This window comes from Pongo pygmaeus, chromosome 18 (genome assembly GCF_028885625.2).
Source record: "Pongo pygmaeus isolate AG05252 chromosome 18, NHGRI_mPonPyg2-v2.0_pri, whole genome shotgun sequence".
Classification (NCBI taxonomy): Eukaryota; Metazoa; Chordata; class Mammalia; order Primates; family Hominidae; genus Pongo; species Pongo pygmaeus.
This window is the reverse complement of record NC_072391.2, coordinates 54602909-54629347: the sequence shown is the minus strand read 5'-3', so window position 1 is coordinate 54629347 and position 26439 is coordinate 54602909. Positions and strand designations below refer to the sequence as shown.

Below are 26439 nucleotides of genomic sequence, written 5' to 3'. Positions count from 1 at the left end.
CCTCAGTGACAAAAAAAGATGGCTTTTTATTGTGAAAATTCATTTGTGTTGTTGTTGTTGGCCAAAGCTCCCCTAGAGGTTTCTGGTATTGAAAAACAGTTTGCTATGATGAATCAAGTGCTGGGAGCTTTATGGGCTGTGGTTTGAAGCAAAGCAGGTGAGGTCAAGTTTGAAAGACGCATAGGGAGGTCAGGAGGTCGAGGCCCAGCTAGCTTGGCCATGGGCCTGGGGCTGGTTAGCTCAGGCTGATCACAGACACCACAATGACCATCAGGGAAATTTTCAGACATCCAGAGGCAGCCTCCTTTTAAGCTCCCTGGGCAAGGCTGAGGCCCAGGTGTCTCTGGGGCAGGGGCATGCATTCCATGGGTGGGTGTTGGGATCCTTGGTCCCTCACTGCTTTAGGCCTATTCCTCTGAGACACCTGGACAGTAGCTGGTTGTGGAGGTATTTTCATTTCTCAGGATTTTGGCTGTTCAGGTGGCCTATTGTTTTGTTTTGTATATATAGTCTAAAGCTGTGGTTCTCACACATTAGTGTGCATCAGAATCACCTAGCCTGTTAAAACACACATTTCTGCTGGAAACCCCCAGAAATTCTGATTTCATAGGTCTGAGGCAGGGCAGGGAATTTGCATTTCTAACAAGTTTCAAGATGATGGGAATCTTCTGGTCCAGGGACTACACTTTGAGAAGCCCTGGTGTAAAAAGGTACAGACGTGAAAACCAGAGGGGGGATAGCTCCTCCCCAGAGGAGGCACTGGGCAACTTATCTTGTCCTTGCCTGGCACAGCTGAGGCCTGTGATTGGGGATTCCGACAGATCAGTGACTCAAGCGCCGCACAGGCCCGAAGGGCATAGGTGAGGGGGTTGGGGGCTAGGTGGGGGGAGCAATGAAGGGGAATGAAGTTTGGGCTTGAGGGCAAAGTCTCAGGGGGACCTAGAATGGGAGAACTGGATGTTTTGAGGGTGGAGAGGAGACCAGGGAAGACAGAGGTGCTGGTGCGGCTACTTGAGGAGGGGTAGCAGAGGAGGTCACTGTGGGGCTGGGAGAGCTGGGCTGTGAGGGCCCAGAGAGTCATGATGGGGTTAGGGGAGCAATGGGTGTGTATGTGATTCCTGAAGAAGTGAAGGAATTGAGATGTGGGTGCTGGGAGCTGATGTGGAGTTCAGCTTTCAGGGGCTGAGAGGCGATGTGGGCTTTGGGGCCCAGGGAGGGGCGGTGGGAATGAGCCGGGGGTACCGGGGGCGACCTGAAGCGGGTGCCGGGGTGCCAGGGCGCCAGGGCAGAATCGCGTGTCCCGCGGATCGAAGGAATACGGCGGGGGCCGGCCGCCAGGGCGGGGCAGGGGGCGGGGCGCAGCGGCGAGACCAGGCGGAGTAGGGAGCGGAGCGGAGTCCCAGCCGCAGCCCCAGCCGGATCCCAATCCGGAGCCCAGCGGCCGCGCCTCCCTCGTCGTCCCCGCCTGGAGCCCGGCGCCGCCGCCGCCCTGCCGCCCCCGCCAGCCGCGCCGTGACGCGGGCATGAGCCTGCTCGGCGGCGCCGCTGAGCAGGCGCTCCTGGCCCGGGCCTCGGCGCCCAGGTAAATTGGGGGGCGTGAGGCAGGGAGGGGGACATAGGCCGCCCAGAGCCTGCGAGAGTCTCGGCGACTCCCACCCCTGAGGACCCTCAGTCACTTCCCGAACCTGAGGACGCTCCGTCCCATGGGACCTTCCTACTCTCGGGTGGGGGGCTTAGAGACCCGCCCCCCAAAAGCCAGTGCCTGGGCCCTGAAACTCCCTGCGCTCTCTCCACCCGCAGCTTTCCTCTCCGGGGGAGCCCAGGTCGCGAGCTGACCTCACCCGCACCCACACAAACCTCATCCGAGCAACCCATGCCCTGGGCTCCCGGGCCTGCCAGCCGGAAGGGGCATAACCCAGCCCCTGGCAGCTCCCAACCTTCTCTCTGCCTTCCTGCTCCTCCCCGGGGCCTCCTGTTCTCTCAACTCCTCCAAATTCCAAGAGATGATTTTCTGTACCCCAGCTGGCCCCCACTGCCGACCCCCTCCTGCCTATGGGGTTTCTCCCCACAGCCCAAACTCATGGCCGGCTGCCTCCTGTCCTTGAACCTTTCTCCGTTGGCCCCCAAGGTCCTGTCCACCTTCTCCCCCATGGCCCGCAAGGCCCTAGATCCAGTTACATGCTTTCTATTACTGAAAAGGGGCATGAGCCGAGGCTGGGCACCTGGGTGATGTGGCAGAGCAGGGGCTCTGTGCAGCCTGCCTGCCCCAAGCCATGGGGACACGTCAGTTGCTGGGGCGCTTCCGCTTGGATGGAGGGTGTGGGTTGGAGGGGTCTGATGGCCAGGGCAGCGAGGGGCCTGGCAGTATCTCTAGGAGACTCCACTTGGGCAGTGTGGGGTGGGCTTGCTTAGGGCAGGTTCTTTCCTGGACCCTTTCAGAGGGATGTGGCGCTGGTACAGGCTCTTCCTGCCCCCGCCCCCAACTCTGATCCCAGGAGCTGTGCCTCCTCTCCCCAGTTGCTTGCCTTGCTGTGCTGGTACTGGTTACTCCCAGCACTTCCCTCCTAGGCAGGGCAGCAGGGCTGGGCATGACCTCACCCCACAACCCTGGCCAAGGTGGGGCCGCCCAGCTAGGCCTGGCCTCCGTGTCAGCAGCACGCTCTTCCCTGAGGCAGTGCTGAACCAAACTGTGGGTCTTGGGCGCAGCTGGTTCTCCAGTAACAACAGCCTGCTGGCCATGCCAGTCAGCGCTGAGACCCAGGAGCTGGGAGCCCACTGTGGCTCACGCACCTCTGGAAGCTGAGCCAGGTCCAGCCAGATGGAGGCTGGTGGTGGTGGAAGAAAGGATGGGGAGGAGGACAAGTCCTGGAGAGAATTACGCGTTCAGCCCCCAAATATTGAGCATCTCCTCCCCACCGGGCACCATTCTGGGAGCTGGGATAGAGCTGTTAACTAGACAGACGAGGCCAAGCCACCAGGGAGCTGACATTCCAGATGTCTTTCTGTGGCCAGAAACAAATGGACAGATGTAAGAACAAGAAAATCCCATGGTGGTGTGCGATGAAGACAGCCGCACCTGATGTTGTGAGAGAGGCTGACTAGCGGGGGTCCTTTGGTGAGAGTAGTCAGGGAAGGCCTCCTGGAAGAGGTGGATGAAGCAGTGGAATGAACCCTGAGCATGTGAGGGAACAATGTTGTAGGTGGGAAACAGCTAGTGCAGTGGTCCCTCGAGGGAGGGGGTTTGACATGTTGAGGGGTGGGCAGGGGACCCAGGAGAACCAGAGTGGTACAGGGCCACAGCGTTACTCTCCCGGCTTAAGGGTCTGGGGGACCATGGCTATTCACATGTCCCCTCCTCCTGCCGTCCCTGTCTGCCTAGGTGGGTATTTGGTCTGTCTTTGCCATCCACCTTGATGGGACTCACCATGTTTCGGCTGGTGGCCCCTATGGGGATCTGTTGGGAGCACTCCCAGCCGGCCTCTGATAACAATCTAGGGGTGGGTGGGGTGGGGGCAGAGCAGCAGGTGATGGGAAATGGCCCTGGTGCTGGAGAGAATCCCACAGATCCGATCTTCGTCGTCAGGTGGAGACAGCCAGAGGACACTGAGATGGTGTCCAGGTAGGGCTGTTCCTGCAGCCCTGATAAGATCCGATCTGTCAGGGGTGGGGAGGCCCAGCCAGGCAGCCGCCCGCTCAGTCATTGGTTGCCAGCCTCAGCGAGTAGCGTTTGTTCTGGAGCCAAAGCCTCCAGGCAGAATCCAGGTGCCAGTGCTCAGCATGGCTGCCCCGTGGGACAGGTGGGCAGTGAGGGGCCTGGGAGTCTCCCTGCTCCCCGCCACCCCAGGACACCTGCCCTTCCTGGGGAGAGGAGCATTTTGGAGCTGGCTCTCCCTTCACGGAAGCCTGTGGTGGACTGGCACCAGGCAGGTACTGTCCCTGGGTAAGCAGCAGTGTTGGTACCAGGCTGGGAGGCGGGATGCGGGGGACCCTTGCTCCCCTCCTCCCTCACTGGAACCCTGAGAGGGGCTGCTGGACACCCTGCTTAGGTGGGAGCTTGGAGCTCACAGTGTTGGGGAAGGACCCAAGACCTCAGGTCCTCTCAAAGTAGCAAGCATTCTTCCTGCTGCAGGCCTGTGAGGCAGGTGGTGGCTCAGGAGTGATGGGGACAAGGGCCTGAGGGACAAACAGGGCAGGGGCTACTTCAACCCAATTCCTGGCCTGCCTAGCCTCAGCTGCCCTCCACTTTTTATATTTTTTTAATTGATTTTTTTGAAATTTTTTAGAAACAGAGTCTCACTGTATCACCCAGGCTGGAGTGCAATGGCTTGATCATAGCTCACTGCTACCTGGAATTCCTGAGCTCAAGTGATCCTCCCACCTCAGCCTCCCCAGTAGCTGTGACTACAGGCACATGCCACATGCCCAGCTTATTTTTTCATTTTTTGTAGAGACGGGGTCTCTCTGTATTGCCAGGGCTTTGGCCTCCCAAAGTGTTGGGATTACAGGTGTGAGCCACTGTGCCCGGCCTGCCTTCCACTTCTTGCTGTCCTATTGGACCTTCACAGGCTCAGCTTGGGGGCCGCCTTGCTTGCTTAACACAGTGCATTCCTTCTGGAGGATGGTGGGTTGGTTCTGGGGCCCCTCACCACTTGACCCCACTGCCTGTCAAATTTGTGGATCCACCTATTGGCCCTGACCTTTCCCTCCTCCCCTTCCCAACCCCTCTTTGCCACACCATTTTGGGTCCTAGGTTAGGTCTTGCTCTTGCAAACATCATTAGGGACTAAGTGTGGCCAGGGGTCCCTGTGACTCAGGGCCGGAGTGAGCTGGCAGGACTTTGGCACCCAGCCTTCCCTGTGAAGGTCACTCTTCCCGCTGGGGACCTGGGGTATGGGACAGGGTGGGGCCTAAGGACAGACGCAGCAGGAGCACTCCTGAGAGCTTGGGGCCACAGTCCCTGGTGGGGCAACACTGGGAAGGAGCAGGCTGGCTTCTGGTGGTTTCACCACCCTGTCTGGGCAGCAACTCTTGAAGAAAACTATATATATATATACACACACACAGCCCTTGGAGTTTTCAAGGCAGAAGCTCTGGCCAGGCGCAGTTGCTCACACCTGTAATCTCAGCACTTAGGGAGGCCAAGTCTTGTGGATCACTTGACCCCAGGAGTTCAAGACCAGCCTGGGCAACATGGTGAAAACCCATCTCTAGGGGCCGGGCGCAGTGGCTCACGCCTGTAATCCCAGCACTTTGGGAGGCCGAAGCGGGTGGATCACAAGGTCAGGAGATCGAGACCATCCTGGCTAACACGGTGAAATCCCATCTCTACTAAAAATATAAAACAATTAGCCGGGTATGGTGGCCGGCGCCTGTAGTCCCAGCTACTCGGGAGACTGAGGGAGGAGAATGGTGTGAACCCGGGAGGCGGAGCTTGCAGTGAGCCGAGATCTGGCCACTGCACTCCAGCCTGGGCAACAGAGCGAGACTCCATCTCAAAAAAACAAAACACACACACACACACACAAACAAAAAAACAAACAAAAACCCCATCTCTACAAACAAGTTTTTAAAAATTAGCTGGGCATGGTGGTATGTACCTGCGGTCCCAGCTATTCAGGAGGCTGAGGTGGGTGGATCACTTGAGCCTGGGTGGTTGAGGCTGCAGTAAGCCGTGATGGCACCCCTGCACTCCAGCCTGGGTGACAGAGCAGGACCCTGTCTCAAAAGAAGAAAAATAAGGCCGGGCACGGTGGCTCACGCCTGTAATCCCAGCACTTTGGGAGGCCGAGGCGGGCGGATCATGAGGTCAGGAGATCGAGACCATCCTGGCTAACACCGTGAAACCCCGTCTCTACTAACAATACAGAAAATTAGCCGGGCGTGGTGGTGGGAGCCTGTAGTCCCAGCTACTCAGGAAGCTGAGGCAAGAGAATGGCGTGAACCCAGGAGGCGGAGGTTGCAGTGAGCCGAGATCACACCACTGCACTGCACTCCAGCCTGGGCGACACAGGGAGACTCCGTCTCAAAAAAAAAAAAAAAAAAGAAAAGAAAAAGAAAAAGGGTAGAAGCTCTGTGTCCCAAGTGGGCAAGCAGGTGCCTCATGGATTCATTTCCTCATTTAAAGTAGGTAGATTTATTCTCATTTTTTTCCAATGGGGAAATTGAGGCGCAGGGTCTTAAGCAGCTTGCCCAGGACCACACAGCCAGCTGGATTCACACTCCGGGCTGTGCTATGTCTGGGCTATGTTGGATGAACTTGGGGGTCCAGTGGCTTCCTGTAGGCGTGTTCTGACTGGGGGCTTCCACACTGTGGACCCACAGCCATTGGTCAGCCTGCTAATCATCTTGGAGGGGAACTCCTGAGCTGGTCCTTGCTCTCGGGAGAAGGCAGCCCCAGAGGCAGGCGGTGAAGACAGAGCTGAGAAAATTGACCCATCTCTGGCTGCCAGAGCCCAGGTGTGGCAGAGCTGTTGGGGATCAATTGCCAGTGAGGGGACCCCAGACCAGACCTTATAGGAGGAAAGTAGACCGCCTAACTGTGGGAGGGTCTTGGACCCCAGGGAGCTGGAATAGAGGCAGTGAATGGGCAGGAGTGGAATTGAGGGGCTATCAGGGTGCAAGTGGGATAGGGGCGCATTACCCTCTCTGCCCCTCCCTTGTTTGCGTGTGCCCACTGGGGTAGTCCCATCTGTTCCTTGTTAGGCACTCAACAGACAGGCCTCCAGGACATTAATTAATGCCAAGCTGCTGGCACAACCAGCAGCATGCCTGTCCCAGGGCCCCATTCTGGCAGCACAGATACCCAGCTGACCCCAGAAATGCTGCTCCGTTCCCACCCGGTGATCCTGAAGACACAGGGGCCACATTGCTGGCATAACCCTGCCCCCGAGGCTGGATGGCAGGGAAGGCTTAGGTGGTGGCAGGCAGCCAGAGATGGCAGCAGGATGTTCCCCCCACAGACTGGTCTCCATCACCACCCTGGACCTTCTCCTTCATCCCTGGCTGTGCCCCAGGCCTGCTGTGTGACCTTAGTCCTGTAGCTTACCCTCTCTGGGCAACTTTTCTTTCTCCACCTATAAAATGAAGGGGTTAGACTGGGTCATCACTGGGTCTCCCTCTGAGTCTGAGTCTTTATTGTCTGTAGATCTGCCTGATTTGGGGTGGCTCTGCTGGTACCCCCATTTCCTGCTCCATATTTACCTCCCCTTGGTGTCCCACATGGTCTCCTGCATGTCTTGTTGCCCCAGGCCCTAGCTGGTTCTCCTATAATTAACTCCTGCCCATGCTCAGGATACGGAGGCCCTGCTTGGCTTGGCCAGACCCAGTGGCCTGTTGGGGCCCGGGCCCCACCCTCACAGACTGGCCAGCATTCCCAACCCCAGGGCCAGGGCAAGGCGTCTGCTCCCACAGTGGCTTCCTCCAGCAGGCCCAGCACATTCCTCAGGCTTATCTGGGGGCCCGCCCCACTGGACTCTGCCCTCCCACCCAGGAAGCAGCACCCAGAGCTGCGTGCGGAACAGGCCCTGCGTGAGCTCTGGGAACAGGCCCTGCATGAGCTCAAGGTAGTGATTCTTAGCCTGGGGCTGGAGAGAAACAGGTAGAGGACCAGGTGGGGCAGGAGGGCAGAGGGGTTTGTGGGGGCTGCTGAGCTGAACAGGCAAATTGTCTTTAACATTGCAGAGCATAGGGTTCACTCAGACACCCAGGGGTCATCTCCTGGGACCCTCCTCCTCCATCTCTGGGAAGCGCTTCCCTGCTACCCCTGGGAGCTCTTGTACCCAGGAAGGGGCTTTTGCTCTTGGCAAGTTGCCCTAAATTTGCACCAGAGTTATCACAGTTGATGGGGCCACGATCCCAAAATGCTGAGGGACAGCAGCTCCCTGCCACTTCCCTTCCTGGGTCCCCACCTCCACAGTAGGAGCCGGAGCCAGTCCTCCCAGGAAGGGGTTAACTGCCAGCCCCAGCCGTGAGGGAGGGGACTGGGCTGGACCATTTTCCTCACTGCTGCCTCCACCTCGGTTTTCCTGAATGGTTCTGTCGTCCTGGGGTGGGGAGGGAAGGGAAGGAAGAAGGGCGGGAGGAAGGAGGGAGGGAGGAGGGAGGGAGGAGGAGTGTGGGAAGAGGAAGGAAAAAAGAGAGCGAGACAGCGAGAGGAAGAGAAAGATGTCACTGTCTCTAATCTCCCTGTCATTTTTATTTCCAGCAGGCGCGGGGCGAAGGAGCTGCTAGAACAATGCTGAGGCGGGTGAGGTGAGGAGCAGCCCCTCGCGGCAGCCCCGACAGAGTGTCTGGAACAGGTGATTGGAGGAGCCGGAGACCCAGGCACCTGGGCATCCTTCCCCTCGCCTCTGCCAGGCCCCGCGCCCCTAAAAGGTGGGAAAACCATGGCGACCAATTTCAGTGACATCGTCAAGCAAGGCTACGTGAAGATGAAGAGCAGGAAGCTCGGGGTGAGTGACCCTGAGCTGCGGAGGGGCCCTGCCAAGGGATGGGGGCCCGAGGACTCGGTCCCAGGCTTGGAGGCATGGCGTGTGGGGCACGCGGCTGCCCTCCGGCTGCCGGGCATCGTGCATCTGTGGTCTCGGGCTCCTCGCCAGCGTGCTGCCTGGCATGTGCCTGGGCTGGGTTCTGCCTGCTGCAGCCCCCGCCCCAGAGAGCTGGCTGGCATCCCAACAGCTGGGCCAGCGGTGGTGGTGGTGGCAGCAATGGTGGCCACCAATGGGCAGGCGGCTCCCCTGCTATTGTTGAAGTTGTCACCACAGCAGCAGCAGGAGCGGCTGGCAAGGCCGGGCTGTGTCTGAGCTGAGAAGCAGTGTCTCACTTCCCCTGGCTTCCTCTCCCTTCCATTTGCCCCCCACCCCCGGCCTCCCCTCACCTCTCCTGGCCTCTTTTCTTTTAGGTCATCCTCTCCCCTTGCTTCTGACTGCTTTCCGTGAGCAGATATTTAGTAAATTTTTGGTTGTCGAGTTTAATGTTAAAGAAGTGTTTGGAAAGGGGAGTGGTTGGCTGGGGGAGATGGGGTGGTGTGAGGCACTGAAGCTGATATTTATGTGGTTTCCAAATGAGAACTTTGGGCAGAATGGTCCAGTGCTCTGGGACAGGCTGCTTCCCTCCAAGTTGTTGGCGGGTGACTCTGTGCTTGCTTGGTGCTTGGCCCTGAACTGGGGGCTTGGAGGGGCTACAGAGAAGAGGTCTTACTGGGCATGCATCCTGTCCTACCCCCTGTAGACCCCCAACTGGTGAAGACCCCCCGAAGACAGGAGCAGAGGGGATCAACTTCATGATCTCGGCAAGGCTGTCTGAGAGCTGCCTCTATTCCTCTGGCAGGCCCCCCTGCCAAAGACAGGTCTGGCAGTTGCCCCTTCCCCTGTAGGAAGGACAGCCCTGCTGACTGAGGTCACCCAAGTCTTGTGTTTGACCCAGGACTCCTGTCCCTCTCTCCTTTCTCTCTCCCATTGCCTTGAAGGGGGCGGGTCGGCTCAGGCTGCTCAAGGATCCCTGGCTCAGCCTGAGTGGGGTGCGGGGCATGCGGAATGGGAGAGGGATCTGCCACCCGGCTTCCCTACCTGGGTACCAGACAGAGCAGGGCTGGCCTTGGAGAAGGTGGTTCTGGCCCCACTTCCCCTCCTGTGCCTCCCTGCCCTGGGGCTCAACCTAGTTGAGACTGGGCCCTGGCAGCCATCGGCTACTTTGCTCTTCCTCTGAAAGGGGGATCAGCCCACTGACTTGGAACACAGAACAAAGAGAGAAGCTGAGGCTGAGGTAGGGAGGCCAAGGAAGCAGAGGCTTCGCTTCTAACGTCACCCCTCATTCCTATGGCCCCAGACTTAGCAGGTCCCCAGGGGCCAGCTGGGCTGAGGCCTTGCCCAGGGCAGAGCGTGCCAGGAAGGCACCAGCCACGAGGGCAGCCACTTGGGCTCAGTATCAAACCTGTTCCAGAGGGAGACTGAGCGGCTGACAGGTGGGCACAGTCCGGATGGGGAGGTGGGGTGTAGCCAGGCCCAATCCATGCAGGGAATTCTCTTCCCTCAAGCCAGGAGCCTCACTTTCCCTGGTGTGAGAGGCTGCGGTCCCTCCCCAGCAGCCATTCTCATCTCAGCCCACAGAGGTGAGTGGGGGAGGGGCTGAAAGAGATCAGGAGCCGGCTCTCCTACCTGCCAGGGCCTTTCTCCCGTGGCAGAGCTGTGGCAGAGTGTTTCTCAAGCACTGATCAAAGCCCTGTGCCAAGTGGGAAGGAGGGCTCTTGAGCGCGTGGCTCCCTGGGGCTGTGAATGTGTATCCTGTAACCAGGCAACCGACATGCTCAGGCCCCCAGGCCTTCTGCCCCTGATGCTGCGGGCTGCATGGAGCCCACCCTGGCAGGGTGTATCTGGGTCGGCAGCATCCATCCATTCATCCATCTGTTTATTCACGGTTCCTTCATGTGGTCATTCACTTGTTTAGCATGGCTGTTAATGAGGCTACCAGGATATGAGTGAGGATTCGGTGGATAAAATTCAGTGTCTGTCTTAAAGGAGCGCTGCAGCTGAGAGCTGAGGGCTGCTGTGGTTTAGGTGGGTAGAACAGGGGCCAAGCCAGGGTCAGGGGTGCAGGAGCAGATATGCCTCCTAGGGTCCCAGATAGGAGCCAGAAATGGCCTGGCTCTGAGTGGTATCTTGAAATGGGAGCTGCCTAGGGCCACTGCACTCTGGGACCCTGCCTGCCAAGGACCTAGTGTATGCATGGCACAGTAGGGCTGAGGAGGGGGTGGGGCCCAGAGGTCCCCTGGCCTCCTCTGCTGTGCTCTCAGCCACCACTCAGTCTCCCTACTGTTTCCAGTAAGAGGTACACCAGAGATGCCTGGGGAACAGGCTCTGTCCGGCTTTTGGAGTGCCCGCTGGAAGGAGTAGGTAAACCCCAGCCACAGACTTTGGGCAGAAAAAAGCCTAGGCAGGAGGGAGGGGTCATGCAAGGGCAGCTCTGGCTGGTGGCTGGGGCCAACCCCCTCTCCACCCCCCATGAATGATAGGCCGGTCTGTCCCTTCAATCCCAGAGTGGTCTCTCCCCTCCCCTCCCCACTCCCTTGGGGGAGTCCCTGAAGCTACAGAGAATGTAGGTGGTTTAAGGTACAGGGGCCTCAGCAGTGGCCAGGACCAGGAGGGAAGGCACCATGCGGTGGGAGGAGCCTCAGATTCCTAGCTCCGCCCCTTTACCTCAAACAGCTTTTGGTTCCCAGCTGGAACAGGGCCCCTTACACTTCAGGGCTGGTAAGAGAATGAAAAGAGAGGGTGAGTGAAAGCCCCAGGAGACAAGAGTGGGGGTTACCTACGTAAAGACCCTCACCTGACTCAGAGAACTAGGGGCACGGGGATGTACAGGTGGGCAGGGGGCAAGGGTCTAATCCCTATCCCCAGGAGACCCCTCTGTTGTGGCTGGCACTGCCCGAGCCCTGGCCAGATCTGCAGTGGGCTGTGAGGGTCTGCCCTGGATCTAGACAGCCTGCTGCAAATACCAGCATCACCATTCCTTAGTGTTTTGATGCCTCCCTTTCCCCATCTATAAAATGGGGATGATAACAGAACTGATCTCACGAGTGGCCCTGAGACTGTGCACAGTGCTAATAACAGGTGTGAGCAGGAAGCACTCAGGAACGTTGGCTACTCATACTAAACTCAGCGGTGCACACAGTACATGGTAGGTCAGGAGAGCACCTTTTGTGGAACAGCGTTTTGGAGCCAGCCAAGAAGTCAATGACTTTTCAATTTGGGGAGGAGGCTTCTCTCCCAGGGAGGTGACACTGCTGGTGACTCCCACCCCCGGTGTCCCCAGGCTGGGGCTCCAGGGAAGGCTGTGTGGCACCGCCCCCTGTGGCAGGCAGGGGTGGCTGCAGGGCCGTGCTGGTGGGGTGGGAGTGGTCCAGGGAGGCCTGAGCCCTGTCATCTCGCTCCACAGATCTACCGGAGGTGCTGGCTGGTGTTCCGGAAATCCTCCAGCAAGGGGCCCCAGCGGCTGGAGAAGTATCCAGATGAGAAGTCAGTGTGCCTCCGGGGCTGCCCCAAGGTTAGGAGGCCTGGGCCCTAGCTCCCCCAAGTGGCAGGGCTGTGGGGGATGGAGAGAGAGAGGGAGAGAGAGGGAGAGAGGGGAGAAAGGGGGAGAGAGGGAAAGAGGGGAGAAGGGGGGAGAGAGGGAGAGAGAGAGAGGGAGGGTGGGGAGAGAGAGAGAGAGAGAGAGATGCACTGGCCCAGCTAAGTCCCTTGTGGATGCTGTCCCAGGTGACCGAGATCAGCAACGTCAAGTGTGTCACGCGGCTCCCCAAGGAGACCAAGCGGCAGGCGGTGGCCATCATATTCACTGACGACTCGGCACGTACCTTCACCTGCGACTCAGGTGAGGCGCCTCCATCTGCCTCCCCTGGGGTGGTTGTGGTCAGAGATCCAGCTAGGAGCGGGCAGAGCAGGGCTAACCCTGGGTGGAGATGGTGGTGTGGTGTGTGTGGGGTTGGGGGTGCTTTCAGGGAGCAGGCCCTCAGGGTTGAAGCAGGACAGGCAGGCAGAACCCACTGTCCTTACCCTCCCTGCTGTGCATGGTGGCATAAGTCAGGCTGGGCAGATGGGGTGGGCTACCGGGCTCTGGAGCCGCATGATGAAGTAGCATTTTCTTCAGAGCTGGAGGCAGAGGAGTGGTACAAGACACTATCTGTGGAGTGTCTGGGGTCCCGCCTCAACGACATCAGTCTGGGAGAACCTGACCTCCTGGCCCCAGGGGTGCAGTGTGAACAGACAGGTGAGGCCGGGCCCTGGCCCTGGGGGTGGGGAGGGGGAGGAGGAAGAGGAGAGGAAGGGAGGGAGGAAGTCCCCATCTGGGGCAACTCTGGGCCCACCTGTCCACCCTCCCCCACTCCAGATCGTTTCAATGTCTTCCTGCTGCCCTGCCCCAACCTGGACGTGTATGGCGAGTGCAAGCTGCAGATCACCCACGAGAACATCTACCTCTGGGACATCCACAACCCCCGTGTGAAGCTCGTCTCGTGGCCCCTCTGCTCACTACGCCGCTATGGCCGGGATGCCACACGCTTTACCTTCGAGGCTGGCCGGTAGGACCCTCTCGCCTCCCAGCCCTGTCCCACCATGGTGTGATGGTGGCTGCCACTCACTCTGTGTTGGGCACTGTGCTAGGAGTTTGGTTTACTTATTGGCTTAGCAATCCCAAGGGGGAATGTAATGTTGCCATTTTACAGACGAAGAAATGAGATGGAGGCTCAGAGGAGTAACTTGCCCACAGCATGCAGGTCAAGTGAAGCTATTTACCAAAAGTCATATACGACTTTGGCTTAAGTCAAATGCGGGTTCAGGCACTTACTACTTCTGTGACTGTGGATCTGAGTCTGGGTTTTGGGGATAATAAAGTACCTAACCTCCTAGAATTATAGTGAAGACTGGGTATCCCCTCGCTTGAACTCTGGAGTCAGTCTGCCTAGACTGAAATTCCATATAATCCTCTGCAGAACCTTAGTTGAGTTACTTAGCTTCTGTATGCCTGAGTTTCCTCATCTATAAAATGGTTTGGGAAAATGCATTACGATGAGGAAACCATTAATGGTACAAAGACCAGAGGGAGGTGGTAGAGAAAACTGAATGGGTTAATTCTTATAATGCATTTCAAGCACCAGCTGGTATAGAATATGCTCAGCACATTTGCACCGTGTGGTCGGACCCCCAGACCACAGCCCTGCCTGTCCTCCCGGCCTGGAATGCAGCCACAGCTTGCAGTTGCAGGAGAGCCTAACTAATCACATGCATGTCTGTGGTGGGTCCCCACCATCTTGCCCTCTGTGTGCCCAGGATGTGTGATGCTGGAGAAGGACTCTATACCTTCCAGACACAAGAGGGGGAGCAGATTTACCAGCGCGTCCACAGTGCCACCCTGGCCATCGCAGAGCAGCACAAGCGGGTCCTGCTGGAAATGGAGAAGAACGTGAGGGTGAGGCAGTGGGCATCAGTCCAGGGTATGGGGGCAGGGGGTGGCAGGTGGGCAGGCAGGGCCAAGTGCCTGGGGTACACAGTGGAGGCAGGTAGGGTCTTGGGGTGACTGCTCAGGGATACTGTAAGCCACTAATGGAGTGACCCCTTCCTTTGCCCCACAGCTGCTGAACAAAGGCACAGAACATTACTCGTATCCCTGCACACCCACGACCATGCTACCGCGCAGTGCCTACTGGCACCACATCACGGGTTCCCAGAACATCGCCGAAGCCTCCAGCTATGCTGGTGAGTCGCTTCCATGCCCCACACCCACCTGCCAGGAGGCTCTGTGGAGGATGAGGCCTATTGGGCAGGGGTCTTTTGACCTAGCTCTGAGTTCTGACCCTGCTTCTGTGCCCACAGGTGAGGGGTACGGGGCAGCCCAGGCCAGCTCGGAAACAGACCTCCTCAACAGATTCATCCTGCTAAAGCCAAAGCCCAGCCAGGGGGACAGCAGCGAGGCCAAGACCCCATCCCAGTGACCACAGTGCTGGCGAGCACCGATGACTGCTGGGGGCTGCCTGCTGCGGGGCTGGCTGCAGTGTACTGTGGACAGCCTCAGGGGGCTGTCGGCCAAAAGCCTGGAGAAAGGGAGCAAGCTGCCCCCTCCTTGCCCCCAAGGATGAGGCTGGACTGAGGCAAAGGGCTGGCCACACCACCTGAGCATGTGTGAGGGGTTGGAGCTACCGTGGGACTATATACTGTTAATGATTTTAATATATATGGCTTATGACATACTCTGTATCAATGAGATCCCCTCACCCTCATCCCATCCTTCCCCACCAATACACACACATTTTTTAATCCCATGACCAGGCCACGGTCAAGGCTGTTTTTGAGTATGAGGGCAGTCGTGTCCATCCTCCATGGCACAGCCCTCCTGCTGCCAGGACTTGCTGGAACTACCAGGGCCAGAGGAGGGGGATAATCAGAGCTTGAGGCTGGCACTCTGACTGCTGGCTTTTCCCAAACAGCCCAAGGGCCGGAACAGCAGGTGGCTTCTCAGTTCCTCTGGGCCTGGAGTGACACAGGAAGGATCTGCGCTTCCACTGTGCTGCTTGCCAGCCTTGCAGTTGGAGTTTTAAGCAGAGGTGACATCTGGTTGACGCCTCAGGTGAAAATCTGGTTTTAAAATGTAACTTCTGCACAGGCTCCTTCCTGCTTTGTAGGCTGGGAAGATGCCCTCGGGGTATGGGTGCTGATTACCTCAGCCATGTGGAGGAAGGCTGGAGCTTGTTCCTGCCCCAGGGCCAGGCCAGGAGGGAAGGCCGCAGCAGGACTGCCGTGGGGAGCACCCCTGCTGCCTGCCTCTCACTGACCAGGGGTGGACAAGGCCCAAGCAGAGGGAGCCCCCTGGCCCTGTTTGGCCACCCTCTGGCCAGCCAAAAGCACTCTGAAGCCAAGACCTTCCCATTTCCTCCTCCCCACATGGTGCTGAGGCTCCCTGCTGTAACGCAATTACAGCAATTGATTTTCTAGTGCTGGTATTTGCTGACTACCATGCAGAAGGGCTATCTTTCTATTCACGTCAAACCTTTGGTTGTGTGGGGTTTTTTGTTGTTTTTGGGGTTTTGTTTTTTAATACTTTAGGGTCCTGATTTGTGGGAACAGACCTTCTTGTAAATAACCACTATTTGAGTTGTGGCAGGAGGATGATAAAGCACGCGGCCCCTCCCAAAGGAGCCCTTGAGCTAGGGAGGTGGGGCAGTCAGCCTCGCTCTCAACGTGACCCGGGGGGAATGACCACCCAGAGGGATGAGCTAGCCTGTAGAGGGGAACTGGGGTCCAAAGGTCTTTGGGGAGGGAGGCAGAGCTGGCTGGCTCAGCTAAGTGGCACGATGACGCATGAAGGAGATTATGTTGTGCTCTTTATTGCCAAAAATAAACACTTTTAAAAAGACAACTTCTGTTAATCAATAAATATCCTTTCCTTTCTGTACTGGATCTCTGGTTTTCTCCAGGCTGCCTAATTAACTGCTTTGTGCATGTTCCTATCTGGAGACAGTGCTGAGGGGTTAGGGCCAGAGCCTTCATTAAGGAGAAATGAAATACTCCTCCTGTGTATGTGGGAGGGGCCCTTGCTCCTGCGGCTGCTTCCACCCCCACCCCCACCACCACCAAACTAAATGATCAGGCCATTGGAGGTGAAGGGGTTCATAACTGCTGGACAGAGAATGAAATATCATGTTTATTTGGTGGGGAGGGGACAGCCAGGGTCTAATGCTATTCCAAAAGTTTACTTCTCAAATTAGGGACACCTGGGAATTTGAAGTGCTAGCAGGCCAGCCCTGGGGCAAGGACTGGAAGGGTTTATAGGCCCCTTGAATAAAGGCTATGGCACTTGATCCTAACACCAGACATCTAAGGTACAACTGAAAATGACTCATTTTGGACAGAAAGCGTTTAGAGTAAAGAGCTGGACTAACCAGGAGAGAAGTCTAGTTGGTTCCCTACAGGTGCGCTGGAAACAGTCCAGCAGGGACCTTCTGGGATCTGGGGAGCACTGCTGCCAATTATTAACAGCAGTCAGGGCCAGTAAAGACCTATCCTGCCTAAACACCACTGCATCCCTGGTAATCTGTCTATGACCCGCTTCTAGCTGGTACTGATGTCCTGCCAAGAAGCTCAACCAACAGTAGACTAGATTCTCAGAAACTAGAAGAGTCTGAAGAGAGACCCTCATATCCAGCTGCTGGCCTGAATCTCCGTTTTTGCTGAAGCAGGGAAGCTGCAGTTAATTTATGGTTAGCACATCACTCTGGATCTCGTGGCTTAATTGAGTTTGTAAATCACTCAGTTTCTTCTTCAATCCAGAGAGGGCTGACAGGACAATGGTTTCAGGACGCAGAGAGCCACAGGACTCCACGTTGTAATAAAACCTAGGAGGCAAGAGTCCAGTGAGCGCACTGCGAAGCAGGCTGGCCGACCCGAGCTCTGGCCATGGACAACCCTTCCTCCTTCTGGGTCTTGGCTCTGTTCCCACATGGAACTTGACCTTGGGCCAGGGCTAACTTCCTTTCATCTAAAACCTCTTACACAGGGTAGTTTCAACACACTTTGCACAATCTCAAGGAGGCTACAACTACCTCATAAAGTACCTGTGAAAATCCTAAAGTTCTGTATGTATGCATGCCCCCTGAGGAGAGAGTGGAAAACCAAGTGAGCAGTGACCAGTGACAGACCTTTCACAGTCACCCTGTGGAACTTGGGTCCAAATCTCTGCCTCTAGTGTTGACCTGAAGAATCTCTTCTTTGGGGGCTGAAAATCAGAATAGGAACCACCTGGATAACTGGAGGGTCCTCTTTGTCATAGTGACCAAAAGGGGGCTGACGACCTGCCCCTGGGATGTGCATATACCACAGGTCTAGTTTAGCAGTCAGCAGCCCCTCCTCAGCTTATGAGAACTGCAAGGTGGGGGAGAGGGACTGCCTAACTCACGGCCTGAACCAAAACCATCCCTTCCTACACACTTCACCTTCCCATGTCCGACCAGGCTCTTACCTTTCTGGCTTGCCGTTGGGGTCATAGGGAGCCTGCGACTCATCCTCATCCAGCTCCGAGTACTCGCTCTTTGGCCTGAGGTCAAACACAGGTCAGCACAAGGTTGCCACTGCTCCTTTTGGGGCACCCAAGTTCCTAGAGAGCCTGCCACATCTCAGTCAACAACACCCATTTCTATGCCACACCCACCCCAAATGCCTGCCATCACTCCTAAGGGGAACATACCATTCCTCGGGCTTGGGGTACACTGTGTGCCTCAGGGCATTGTCTGGATCGTATTCAAAAGCCACCCCTGCAGTAGGGTTCCACTTGGCATGCTCCTTGCCAAAGCCCTTTTTGGCATAGGCTCGAAGTCTCAGCTCCTGGCCCTTTCTCAACTTGACGATGAGGATGTCTGCAGGGAGAGGCACAAGTCAGTCAAGGGCCAGGAGAGACATGGTTCTCCAAATTCTGACTTGGAGTGCCAATGCAAGACCACACACATCTGGAAAAATGGTCTAAAGCCAATCTTCGAGGAGACCAGGCAGCACGAGAGGCTGTGTCTGGTCCCTCCTTCCCGCTGGCCCACACGGTGACAGGTCAGGAAGACTTACCATCCTGCTCCACGTAGTCATTGGGGTCATTATCTCGGTTCCGGGACGTCACCTGTAGGGAGTCCACCAGGCATTCATTAGCTGCTCACCTCCCCAGTCACCTCCTCTGGCATCCATATCCCAGCACCTCTAGACTGCAATCTGTCAACCAGGGAACGAACACCTGACGAGGTGGTGGCACAGATGCCCCCAGGACTCCAACCCCCACTTCAGGGTGTGGTGATAGCCTCAGGCAAAACAATTCCATGGCCTTTAAAAGAGTCCCTGGGTGACAGAGGGTGCACAGCACCAATGATGCTAACGATGCCCAAGAAGAATCCAGAATTAGCACTTCTAGGGATCAGATTAAGGCAGAGGGTAACAGGGAAAGCCAACATTTTCTAAGGATCAACCCCAGTCTGGCCCACTTGGAGCCAGCAAGAGAAGAGAAAAGATCCCAGGGAAAAGAGGATGCTCTCCCGCACTGACCGGAATGACCCGGGGGCTGTTGGAGATGAGGTCTCGAGATGTGACATGTCGCGTCTGGTCTTCATTGCACCGCACGTCGAGGGTGAACTCCACCGAGCACTCGGGGCAGAACTCCTCACATGTGCAGTCCTAAGACAGGAATGGAAGCAGGAATGAGTTAACAGGGAGATGGCAACTCCTGCCTTGGCTCCTTGTCTTGGCTTCCTGCATCTAATGCCCAGTTCCTTAAGTTTCTTCACTTGTAAAAAGGGGTTCATCAGTATCCAGGTTCTTGTGGACTGTGACAATCTGGTATACCATTCTCATGGACTGCCCAAGTTTAGAGACAACTTATACATACACTGGCACCCACATTTCCTTCCCACTCCCACCAGCTGCCAGGCCACCTCTGGGGACACACTGCTAACATCTCCCTCTGGCCCTTGAACTACTCTTCCTCAGAGAACCAAGGCTATGAGGCAGAGGAGGATGCTTTCACACTCTATAGTTCAGCTTCCCAAGAACTAAGAGGACCAGCTTGGGAATGTAACCATCATTTAAAATAAAACCACCAAGGAACAGGAGAAAGTGCCTTTCAAGTTCTAGACTACTCACCTTTTCTAAAGAATCCTTTCTATTATGGAAAATTTCATACATATACACAAATAGAGAAGCATGTAAGAAACTGCCATCCCATAACCATCAACCACCTTCCATAATTATTAACATTTTGCCATTCTTAAAACAACTGACTCATTCCCATGTTAGGGACTATTAATTGCAGTTTCACTTCAGGCAAGAAAACAGTTACTAGGATGCAATCAAGCAAGCTGTTCTCTCCCTCACACCAGTGAGGAAAACCCAACACTCTTTTGATGTTTGCATGATGAGGAAGCAGCAGCAGCTAGAGGTCCCACTGGGTCGTCTGCAGTCACACACAGGTGAGGTAGGAAGGCAACCCAGACCCTTGAGACAGAATCACTTTTAGAAATATGAAATGGGGCTGGGCACAGTGGCTCATGCCTGTAATCCCAGCACTTCGGGAGGCTGAGGTGGGAGGATCGCTTGAGCCCAAGAGTTCGAGACCAGCCTGGGCAATATGGCAAGACCCTGTCTCTACAAAAAGTACAAGAAAACTGTATTTTTTGGGTGTGGTGGTGCACAGCACCTGTAGTCCCAGCCACTTGGGAGGCTGAAACAGGAGAATCATTTGAGCCCAGAGGCTGAGGTCGCAGTGAGCCAAGATCATGCCACTGCACTCTAGCCTGGGTGACAGAGCGAGACCTGTCTGAAAAAATAGAAAAATAAAGAAATATGAAATGGGAGAATCAAAATGTAATGGAAGATAAAAATATGAAAAGGTATTTAACCTAAAAAAAATGTACTGAAAGGAGAGGAGTGTTTGAGATGAAAAGAGACTAAAGTGCTATGAGGACCAAATGAATCTTCACTGGATCAAGACTGACCCACAAACAAACAGAAAAACAATAAAGGATATTTGGGGAAAAACTAGGAAAATCTGAATATTGATATTTCAGATTAATGCTAACTTTCTTAGGCACAATAAAAGTGTGGTTATGTAGGAAACTATTCTTATTACGAAATGCATGCTGAAGTACTTGGAAGTGTTAGGATGTCTGCAGCTTTCACACAGTTCAGCAAAAATAACAACATGCATATGAAAAATAAAGCAAATGTAAAATATTAATTGGTAACTATAGGTGAAAAGTAAAAGGGTATTATTTTAGTTTTTCAACTTTTCTACAGATTTTCAGAAAAAGCCAGAGAGAGAGAGACCATGCCATCTTTGTGCAATAAATACTAGAAAAAATTTTAATGAAAGGAACTGCTCATGCGTATCTTTATGTAAGATATTGCCAAATTGCTCTTAATTGGTTGTACAACTGTCCCCACCAATATCTATGTTTCATTTATTAAAAAACAAAAATCTGGAGATCTGAAACAAACAGGGCAAAATGTTAAAATGTGACAATGTAGTATTAGGTGGAAGCATGAGTATTTATTACACTAGCTCCATGCTTTTCTGTGCTTGAATATTTCTTTTTTTTCTTTTCTTTTTTTTTTTTTTTTTTTGAGACGGAGTCTCGCTTTGTCGCCCAGACTGGAGTGCAGTGGCGCAATCTCAGCTCACTGCAAGCTCCACCTCCCGGGTTCATGCCATTCTCCTGCCTCAGCCTCCCAAGTAGCTGGGACTACTTGGGAACGGGACCACGCTCGGTTAATATTTTGAATTTTTAGTAGAGACAGGGTTTCACCGTGTTAGCCAGGATGGTCTCGATCTCCTGACCTCGTGATAAACCCGCCTCGGCCTCCCACAGTGCTGGTATTACAGGCGTGAGCCACCGCACCCAGCTGAATATTTCTTTTTTAAAAATACACACATATTTAAAAGATATATCAAATTAGCCATCACAAAAATGACATGGCCCTTGAGAATATTAGAAAATGGACTGATTCTGGATCACCCAAAGCCATCAAGAGGGAGTAGCCTTAAGCTGCTGTGTAATGCAGCCTAGTGAAAGGATGAAGGTAACCTACTCCTATCCCACTCTCTCCAAACTCTGAAGGCCTGTTAGCATGCCATCAGGGAGCAAACATGACCAGGAGGAAGGGGGTGAGACACTAAGAGTGTGGCCATGTTTAAGCAGCATCACCTGCGAAGGAGGGGACGGCATGAATCTGCAGACACCAGGACTAGTCCCCCAGCAGCTGCTCTTGTGAGACAGCTCCCATTCCCTCTGCTCCTTGCCTACCCCAACCTTCTGTTGACTCTTGTAGCATCCTAAGACCCCTGCTACTGGGAAGAGATGCTTTGGAAAGAAGAACCTCCACTCTAAGTATAAATGGGCATTGTGGTGGAGCTGCCTAACAACACTCCCTGATGTTCTGCGTGCTAATCAATCTGAAGCCCCATCAGAACCAAGGACCAAGGCCTGTCCAGGCTCTAGACAACATCTCCACATTGTTGTTCCAGAACTACAATACTATTCAAGCTGGATGCCAAATGTCAGGAAAAATCCCTTTGAGAACCAAAGCCTCCCCACCAAACTTCACATTCCACCCAATCACACAACATACCCGAGAGTACTGCAGCTTGTCCACAATGTCATCACTAATGAGGGGAATTAATCCTGTAAAAAACAGAAAAGCACTTTAAAGAAAACCAAACAGCCAAGCCAAAATGAGAACCCAGAAGCCTTCTGGGGGTGAGGCTGGAAGGAGGCTCCCTCCTGACACTAGGCACAATACCCTCCCTTTAACCTTCTAATAAAAGGAGTACTCACCAAGCCTGTGAGCGATGAATTCATCATGAAGGACTGAGGAATTGGCATCAATCTGAACCCAGTCAATGGCTAAAAAATGAAAGAAGCAGACGTGGAGTTTAGCCATCAAATTTACCTACAGACTTAATGCAGTGGTTCTCAAGATTTAGGAATCACCTGACACTAAACTGCAGATCGCTGGGCTGATTCCACAGCATTAGAGTGGGGCGCAGGAACTTGCATTTTAATAAGACCCACACACACCACACCTCACCTCCCTGCCCAGGTGAATTTAATGCAGGGGGCTCCCTGCTTCACAGAAAACACTGACTTATAGAATATCATAGGAGTGGAAACATGTTTATTTGAGCTGAGTATTTCCATGAAAAGCACTTAAATCTGCTACCTGTGCCACCACTAAATCCAAGAACATGAACTATTTGAGCACTTCAAAGTCAGGGAAAACCTCACAGAAGTAACACAGACTTATGGGCCATACCTCATTTTAGGATATAATGACTGGACTGCCCAACTTAGCACTTTTTAAACACTCAGCCAACAAATGTTTACTGAATTCTTTTAATGCGCAAAGTATACTAAATATAGAACCCAATCCCTAGCAGCAATGAGCTGGCAGGAGGGTAAAGACTGTATTATCGGTCACACATGCTTGACTTAAACACACATTTATTCATTCATAAACATTTGCATGGAACCAACTAAATCCAGGAATCAAATGGCACTGGAGCCTAACTGCCGAATGAGGGACACAGACACTAGGAACAGCGGTCGGAAGAGGACCTCCACCTGCTCTGTCCTGCTATGCTTCCCATTGCTTCCCCAGCCCAAGCCAACTGAGAGAACCCTGACCCAAGCTTTTCTGCCTCTTTAATCCCCCGGCCCTTCCCTCCAGCACACCCTTCCCCTCCTTGCTGTACAGGTTAAGATCCTCTGTGCCTCCTGAAAACTAAGCCTTGCCTGCCCTCTATGCTACAGGTGTGACACTCCCTCCCTTTCAACTCTTCTCTCACAAAACTCTGTTCAGACTTCCTTGAAGACACTTGTCATAGTGTGCCTTGTGTCATATTTGTGTATGTTATGACTATACCTCAAGCTTCAGAAATTCCTTCACGCAGGTCCTGGGATGTCTTTGTATTCCTAGCATGGGTGCTCAATATTATTTGTAGAACTGAATGTGTCGGGAAAGAGGCATTTAGACTCAGAATGGCAGGGCTGCATCACTAAGTACAACTCCCTCACCTGACTCCTGATGAAACTGAGGTCCAGAGGCATGAAGTGCTTAGGCAGGGGGAGGTCCAGCACTCCAAACTGAACTGAAGTGACTGTGGGGGGGTGGTGGGGTGGTGGTAGTGGATAAATTACCATGTTCTCTCGCCTGATCATTTGGCCTGCTTATCTCCTTAAAAGTCTAAATATTTGATAACACAGCTATGACTTATATTTATTTTGCCTAACCCAAACTCTCTGAGCTGACTCTCAGAAATGCTTGAAGTATTTCATACAAGTATAATCAATGCATTAAGCACCTGGAGCAGAGTGGCTGGAACCAGAACAGAAATTGATCTTCCCTCCTCTAACAGCCAACTGCACCATAGCTATGCTTCTCCTGAACTACTGACCAAAGTCTACCTTGCTTTAGTGTTGTCTGTGGATTCGTCTCTCCCCTGCAACCTCACTGTGGACTCCATGAGGGCAAAAACCCTGTTCTCTACAGCTTTGCATTCCCAGAGCTTACCACCATGCCTGCCACTTACATGTTCCATAAATGCTGTTGAAGGAATAGATTAATAAAAAAGCCATCTACCAGCACTGAGCACTCACTAAACACAAAGCACTTATATGGATTACCTCACTTAATCCTTAACATTACCCTGATAAGGATCATTAGTGGCCGAATGTTACAGAAGAGGAAACTGCAGCACACAGAAGTTTAATAACTTGCCCAAGTTCCACAAAAATAGTAAGTGATGCAGCCATAAGAATGAACGAAATCATGTCCTCTGCAGCAACATGGATGTGGCTGGAAGCCACTATCCTCTTTTTTATTTTCTTTTGTTTGAGAAGGAGTCTCACTCTATTGCCCAGGCTAGAGTGCAGAGGCATGATCTCGGCTCACTGCAACCTCCACCTTCTGGGTTCAATCAATTCTGCCTCAGGCTCCCCAGTAGCTGGCATTACAGGTGGGAGCCACCACACCCGGCTAATTTTTGTATTTTTAGTAGAGGCGGGATTTCCCCATGTTGGCCAGGCTGGTCTCAAACTCCTGGCCTCAGGTGTTCCTCAGTCTTGGCCTCCCAAAGTGCTGGGATTACAGGCCTGAGCCCGGCCTGGAAGCCCTTATCCTAAGAGAATTAACACAGGAACAGAAAACCAAACACCGCATGGGAGCTAAAACTGGGTACGCATGGGCATAAAGATGACAATAAACACACTGGTGACTACTAGAGCTGGGAGGGAGGCAGTGGGGCTAGGGGTGAAAAACTACCTATTGGGTACTATGCTCACTACCTGGGTGAAAGGATCATTTATACCCCAAACCTCAGCATCACGCACTATACCCAGGCAACAAACCTGCACCAATGTACCCCGACTCCAAAACAAAAGTTGAAAACATTTAAAAAACTTTTGTAACAATAGTAGTGAAAACAGTATTTGAACCCAAGTCTGCATACTGCTAAACCCATGCTTCTCAGCAATGCATACACAGGACAAGGATGGACCTAAGTGGCCCGTGGGCGCCAGGGAGTCGGCCACTGAGCCAAGGGCACAGGGTATGGTCAAGTCTCCAGCAATGCACTTTTCTCAGCACTACCACCCTCAGCCCGAACCAAGGACTGGAAGGAGCCCCAAGGAGTGTGGGTGGAGAGCGGGGCAGGAACCCGTGGGCCCGGGAACGAGGAAAGGGAATCGCTTACCTATTATGGGCACCTCAGCGATGAAGACCCTCCGAATCGAATTGGCCACCCTGAAAGATGAAAAGCCAAGGGGCGTGCGCTGCAGCCTCGACAGGCTGGGCCCGCGCCGCAGGCTCCCAAAGCTAAAGCCCTGGTGCAGGGGGGCAGCTCTGGAAGGACATCGCCCCCACCCCACCCCACTACACCCCCGCCCCCTGCCCCCGGGGCCCCGGCTTGGGCCTCCCGGCGCCCCAGAGCCGCCAGCCTCTTTCCTCGGCAGCCTTACGCCAGGTCGGTGTTCTCGATGATGAACTTGACATTCTCGTCAGTGAGCTCCGTGATCCGCACGGTAGGCTGGTTGGCGTACGGCATCGCTCCCAGCGCCCACCAGCCTCCGCGTCAGCTCCGCGATGACTGCGCGGCGCCACCGCCAACACCGGAAGTCAGTCAGCGAGGCCTCCGCGGCTTCCGCAGACGACGCACAGCGCCACCTGCTGCTCGGAGGCCAGAACCGCCGAGCGTCTTCTACCGCTTCCTGCTTTAAAATGTACCAGATTCAGCTATCTCGGAGGGTAGTTTGGCAAAACACGCATACGTCCTTGACTCAACAGTAACACTTCTAAGAATTCATACTGCAGAAACACTTGCAGTTGTAAACAAAGATACGAGTGCAGGGACGTTCGTGGTAGTACTGTTTGTACTGTACATTGATAAGAGACCTGGTGAAGTATACACACATGGAATACTATGAAGCCCTTAAAAAGAACTTGTACATCTATAGAAAAACAAAAGTATATTTTAATATGAATGTATATTTTAGCAAAGTATACCTGAATTATAAGTAAATACCCTTTCCCTTGCAGTCTCAAGTCTCAAGACCGTGCACTTCTGAAAACTTCAGGAAAAGATACAATGTTCTTTAACCTAATGCTTCCTCTACAGTCTGTGTAGCTGTGGTGGGTGAGTGGGAGCTCTTTGTCTCTGCATCCCCAGTGTCTGGCAGTGGGCACCATGTGGGGTGCATGCTCAACAAAGAACTACTTAAGTCCCCTAAACAGACTGGAGAGAGGTTTAAATGGGCCTCAAAAAAAGTGGCTGCTGCTCCAACAGAGAAAAGCTCTAAAATAGAACTTGGCAGGAGCTACATTTAAGAGTTGGGAGAAGAGTAATCAGATAAAGAGGAGTTTGCCTTTGCAAAGAGTGACACGTCTTCCTGAAACAGAGGGTGGGCACTGACGGAACCCTGCTCCATAACCTGTGTCATCTTGGTAAATTAAGAATTATGGTTGTCTGCTGAGTGTGAGATGAATGCTATGAAGGAAAAAGGAGAATGCAATGAAAACTGGAACAGCTACTGCAAAAACTTCACAGGATGTCAAGAGATACAAGGAATTGAGAGGTGCAAAAAAGATCCAGTGGAAGACCCACAAGAGATCTGAAATTCAATTAGTTGCTGACTTCCCCCATTAATATTCAGCTGACAGGCAGAAGAGAGCAAAGCAGAAAACAGAGCTAACCAGACGTGCAAAGGGAACCCAGCCAGTGTAGAGGCTGAGAAAATTACTGGGGCTAAAGAATGTACCACTAAAATCATCAGACAAGGGCAGCCAAGGGAGCTAATGGTCTGTGGGAAGGCTTCTGTTACCTGTATTTTACTGATGGGAAGACTTGAGCCCAGAGACACAGAGGTACCATAAT

General features: G+C 53.8%; 2 protein-coding genes across 13 annotated transcripts; one reads left to right on the top strand and one right to left on the bottom strand.

Annotated features, from left to right (window-relative positions):
- The first annotated feature begins 633 nt into the window (after positions 1–633).
- Positions 634–15898, top strand: DOK4 (docking protein 4). Of its 12 annotated transcripts, none has more exons than XM_054455021.2 (9): positions 634–860; positions 8207–8450; positions 11932–12039; positions 12252–12366; positions 12643–12762; positions 12883–13072; positions 13821–13959; positions 14123–14246; positions 14364–15898. In XM_054455021.2, exons 2-9 carry the CDS (start codon positions 8385–8387, stop codon positions 14480–14482), a joined length of 981 nt encoding a protein of 326 aa, XP_054310996.1. In that variant the 5' UTR covers positions 634–860; positions 8207–8384; the 3' UTR covers positions 14483–15898. The 12 variants fall into 12 exon arrangements, with proteins under 12 accessions (XP_054310996.1, XP_054310994.1, XP_054310989.1 ...); XM_054455019.2 differs by having other exon boundaries at positions 8204–8450; XM_054455018.2 differs by lacking the exon at positions 634–860 and adding an exon at positions 1364–1582 and having other exon boundaries at positions 8204–8450.
- POLR2C (RNA polymerase II subunit C) lies at positions 15852–25274 on the bottom strand. Its single transcript, XM_054455022.2, has 9 exons — positions 25028–25274; positions 24763–24812; positions 21848–21916; positions 21642–21694; positions 18564–18692; positions 18096–18147; positions 17728–17896; positions 17503–17577; positions 15852–16879 (listed from the first exon to the last, which is right to left on the bottom strand). Exons 1-9 carry the CDS (start codon positions 25111–25113, stop codon positions 16735–16737), a joined length of 828 nt encoding a protein of 275 aa, XP_054310997.1. The 5' UTR covers positions 25114–25274; the 3' UTR covers positions 15852–16734.
- Positions 25275–26439: the final 1165 nt, after the last annotated feature.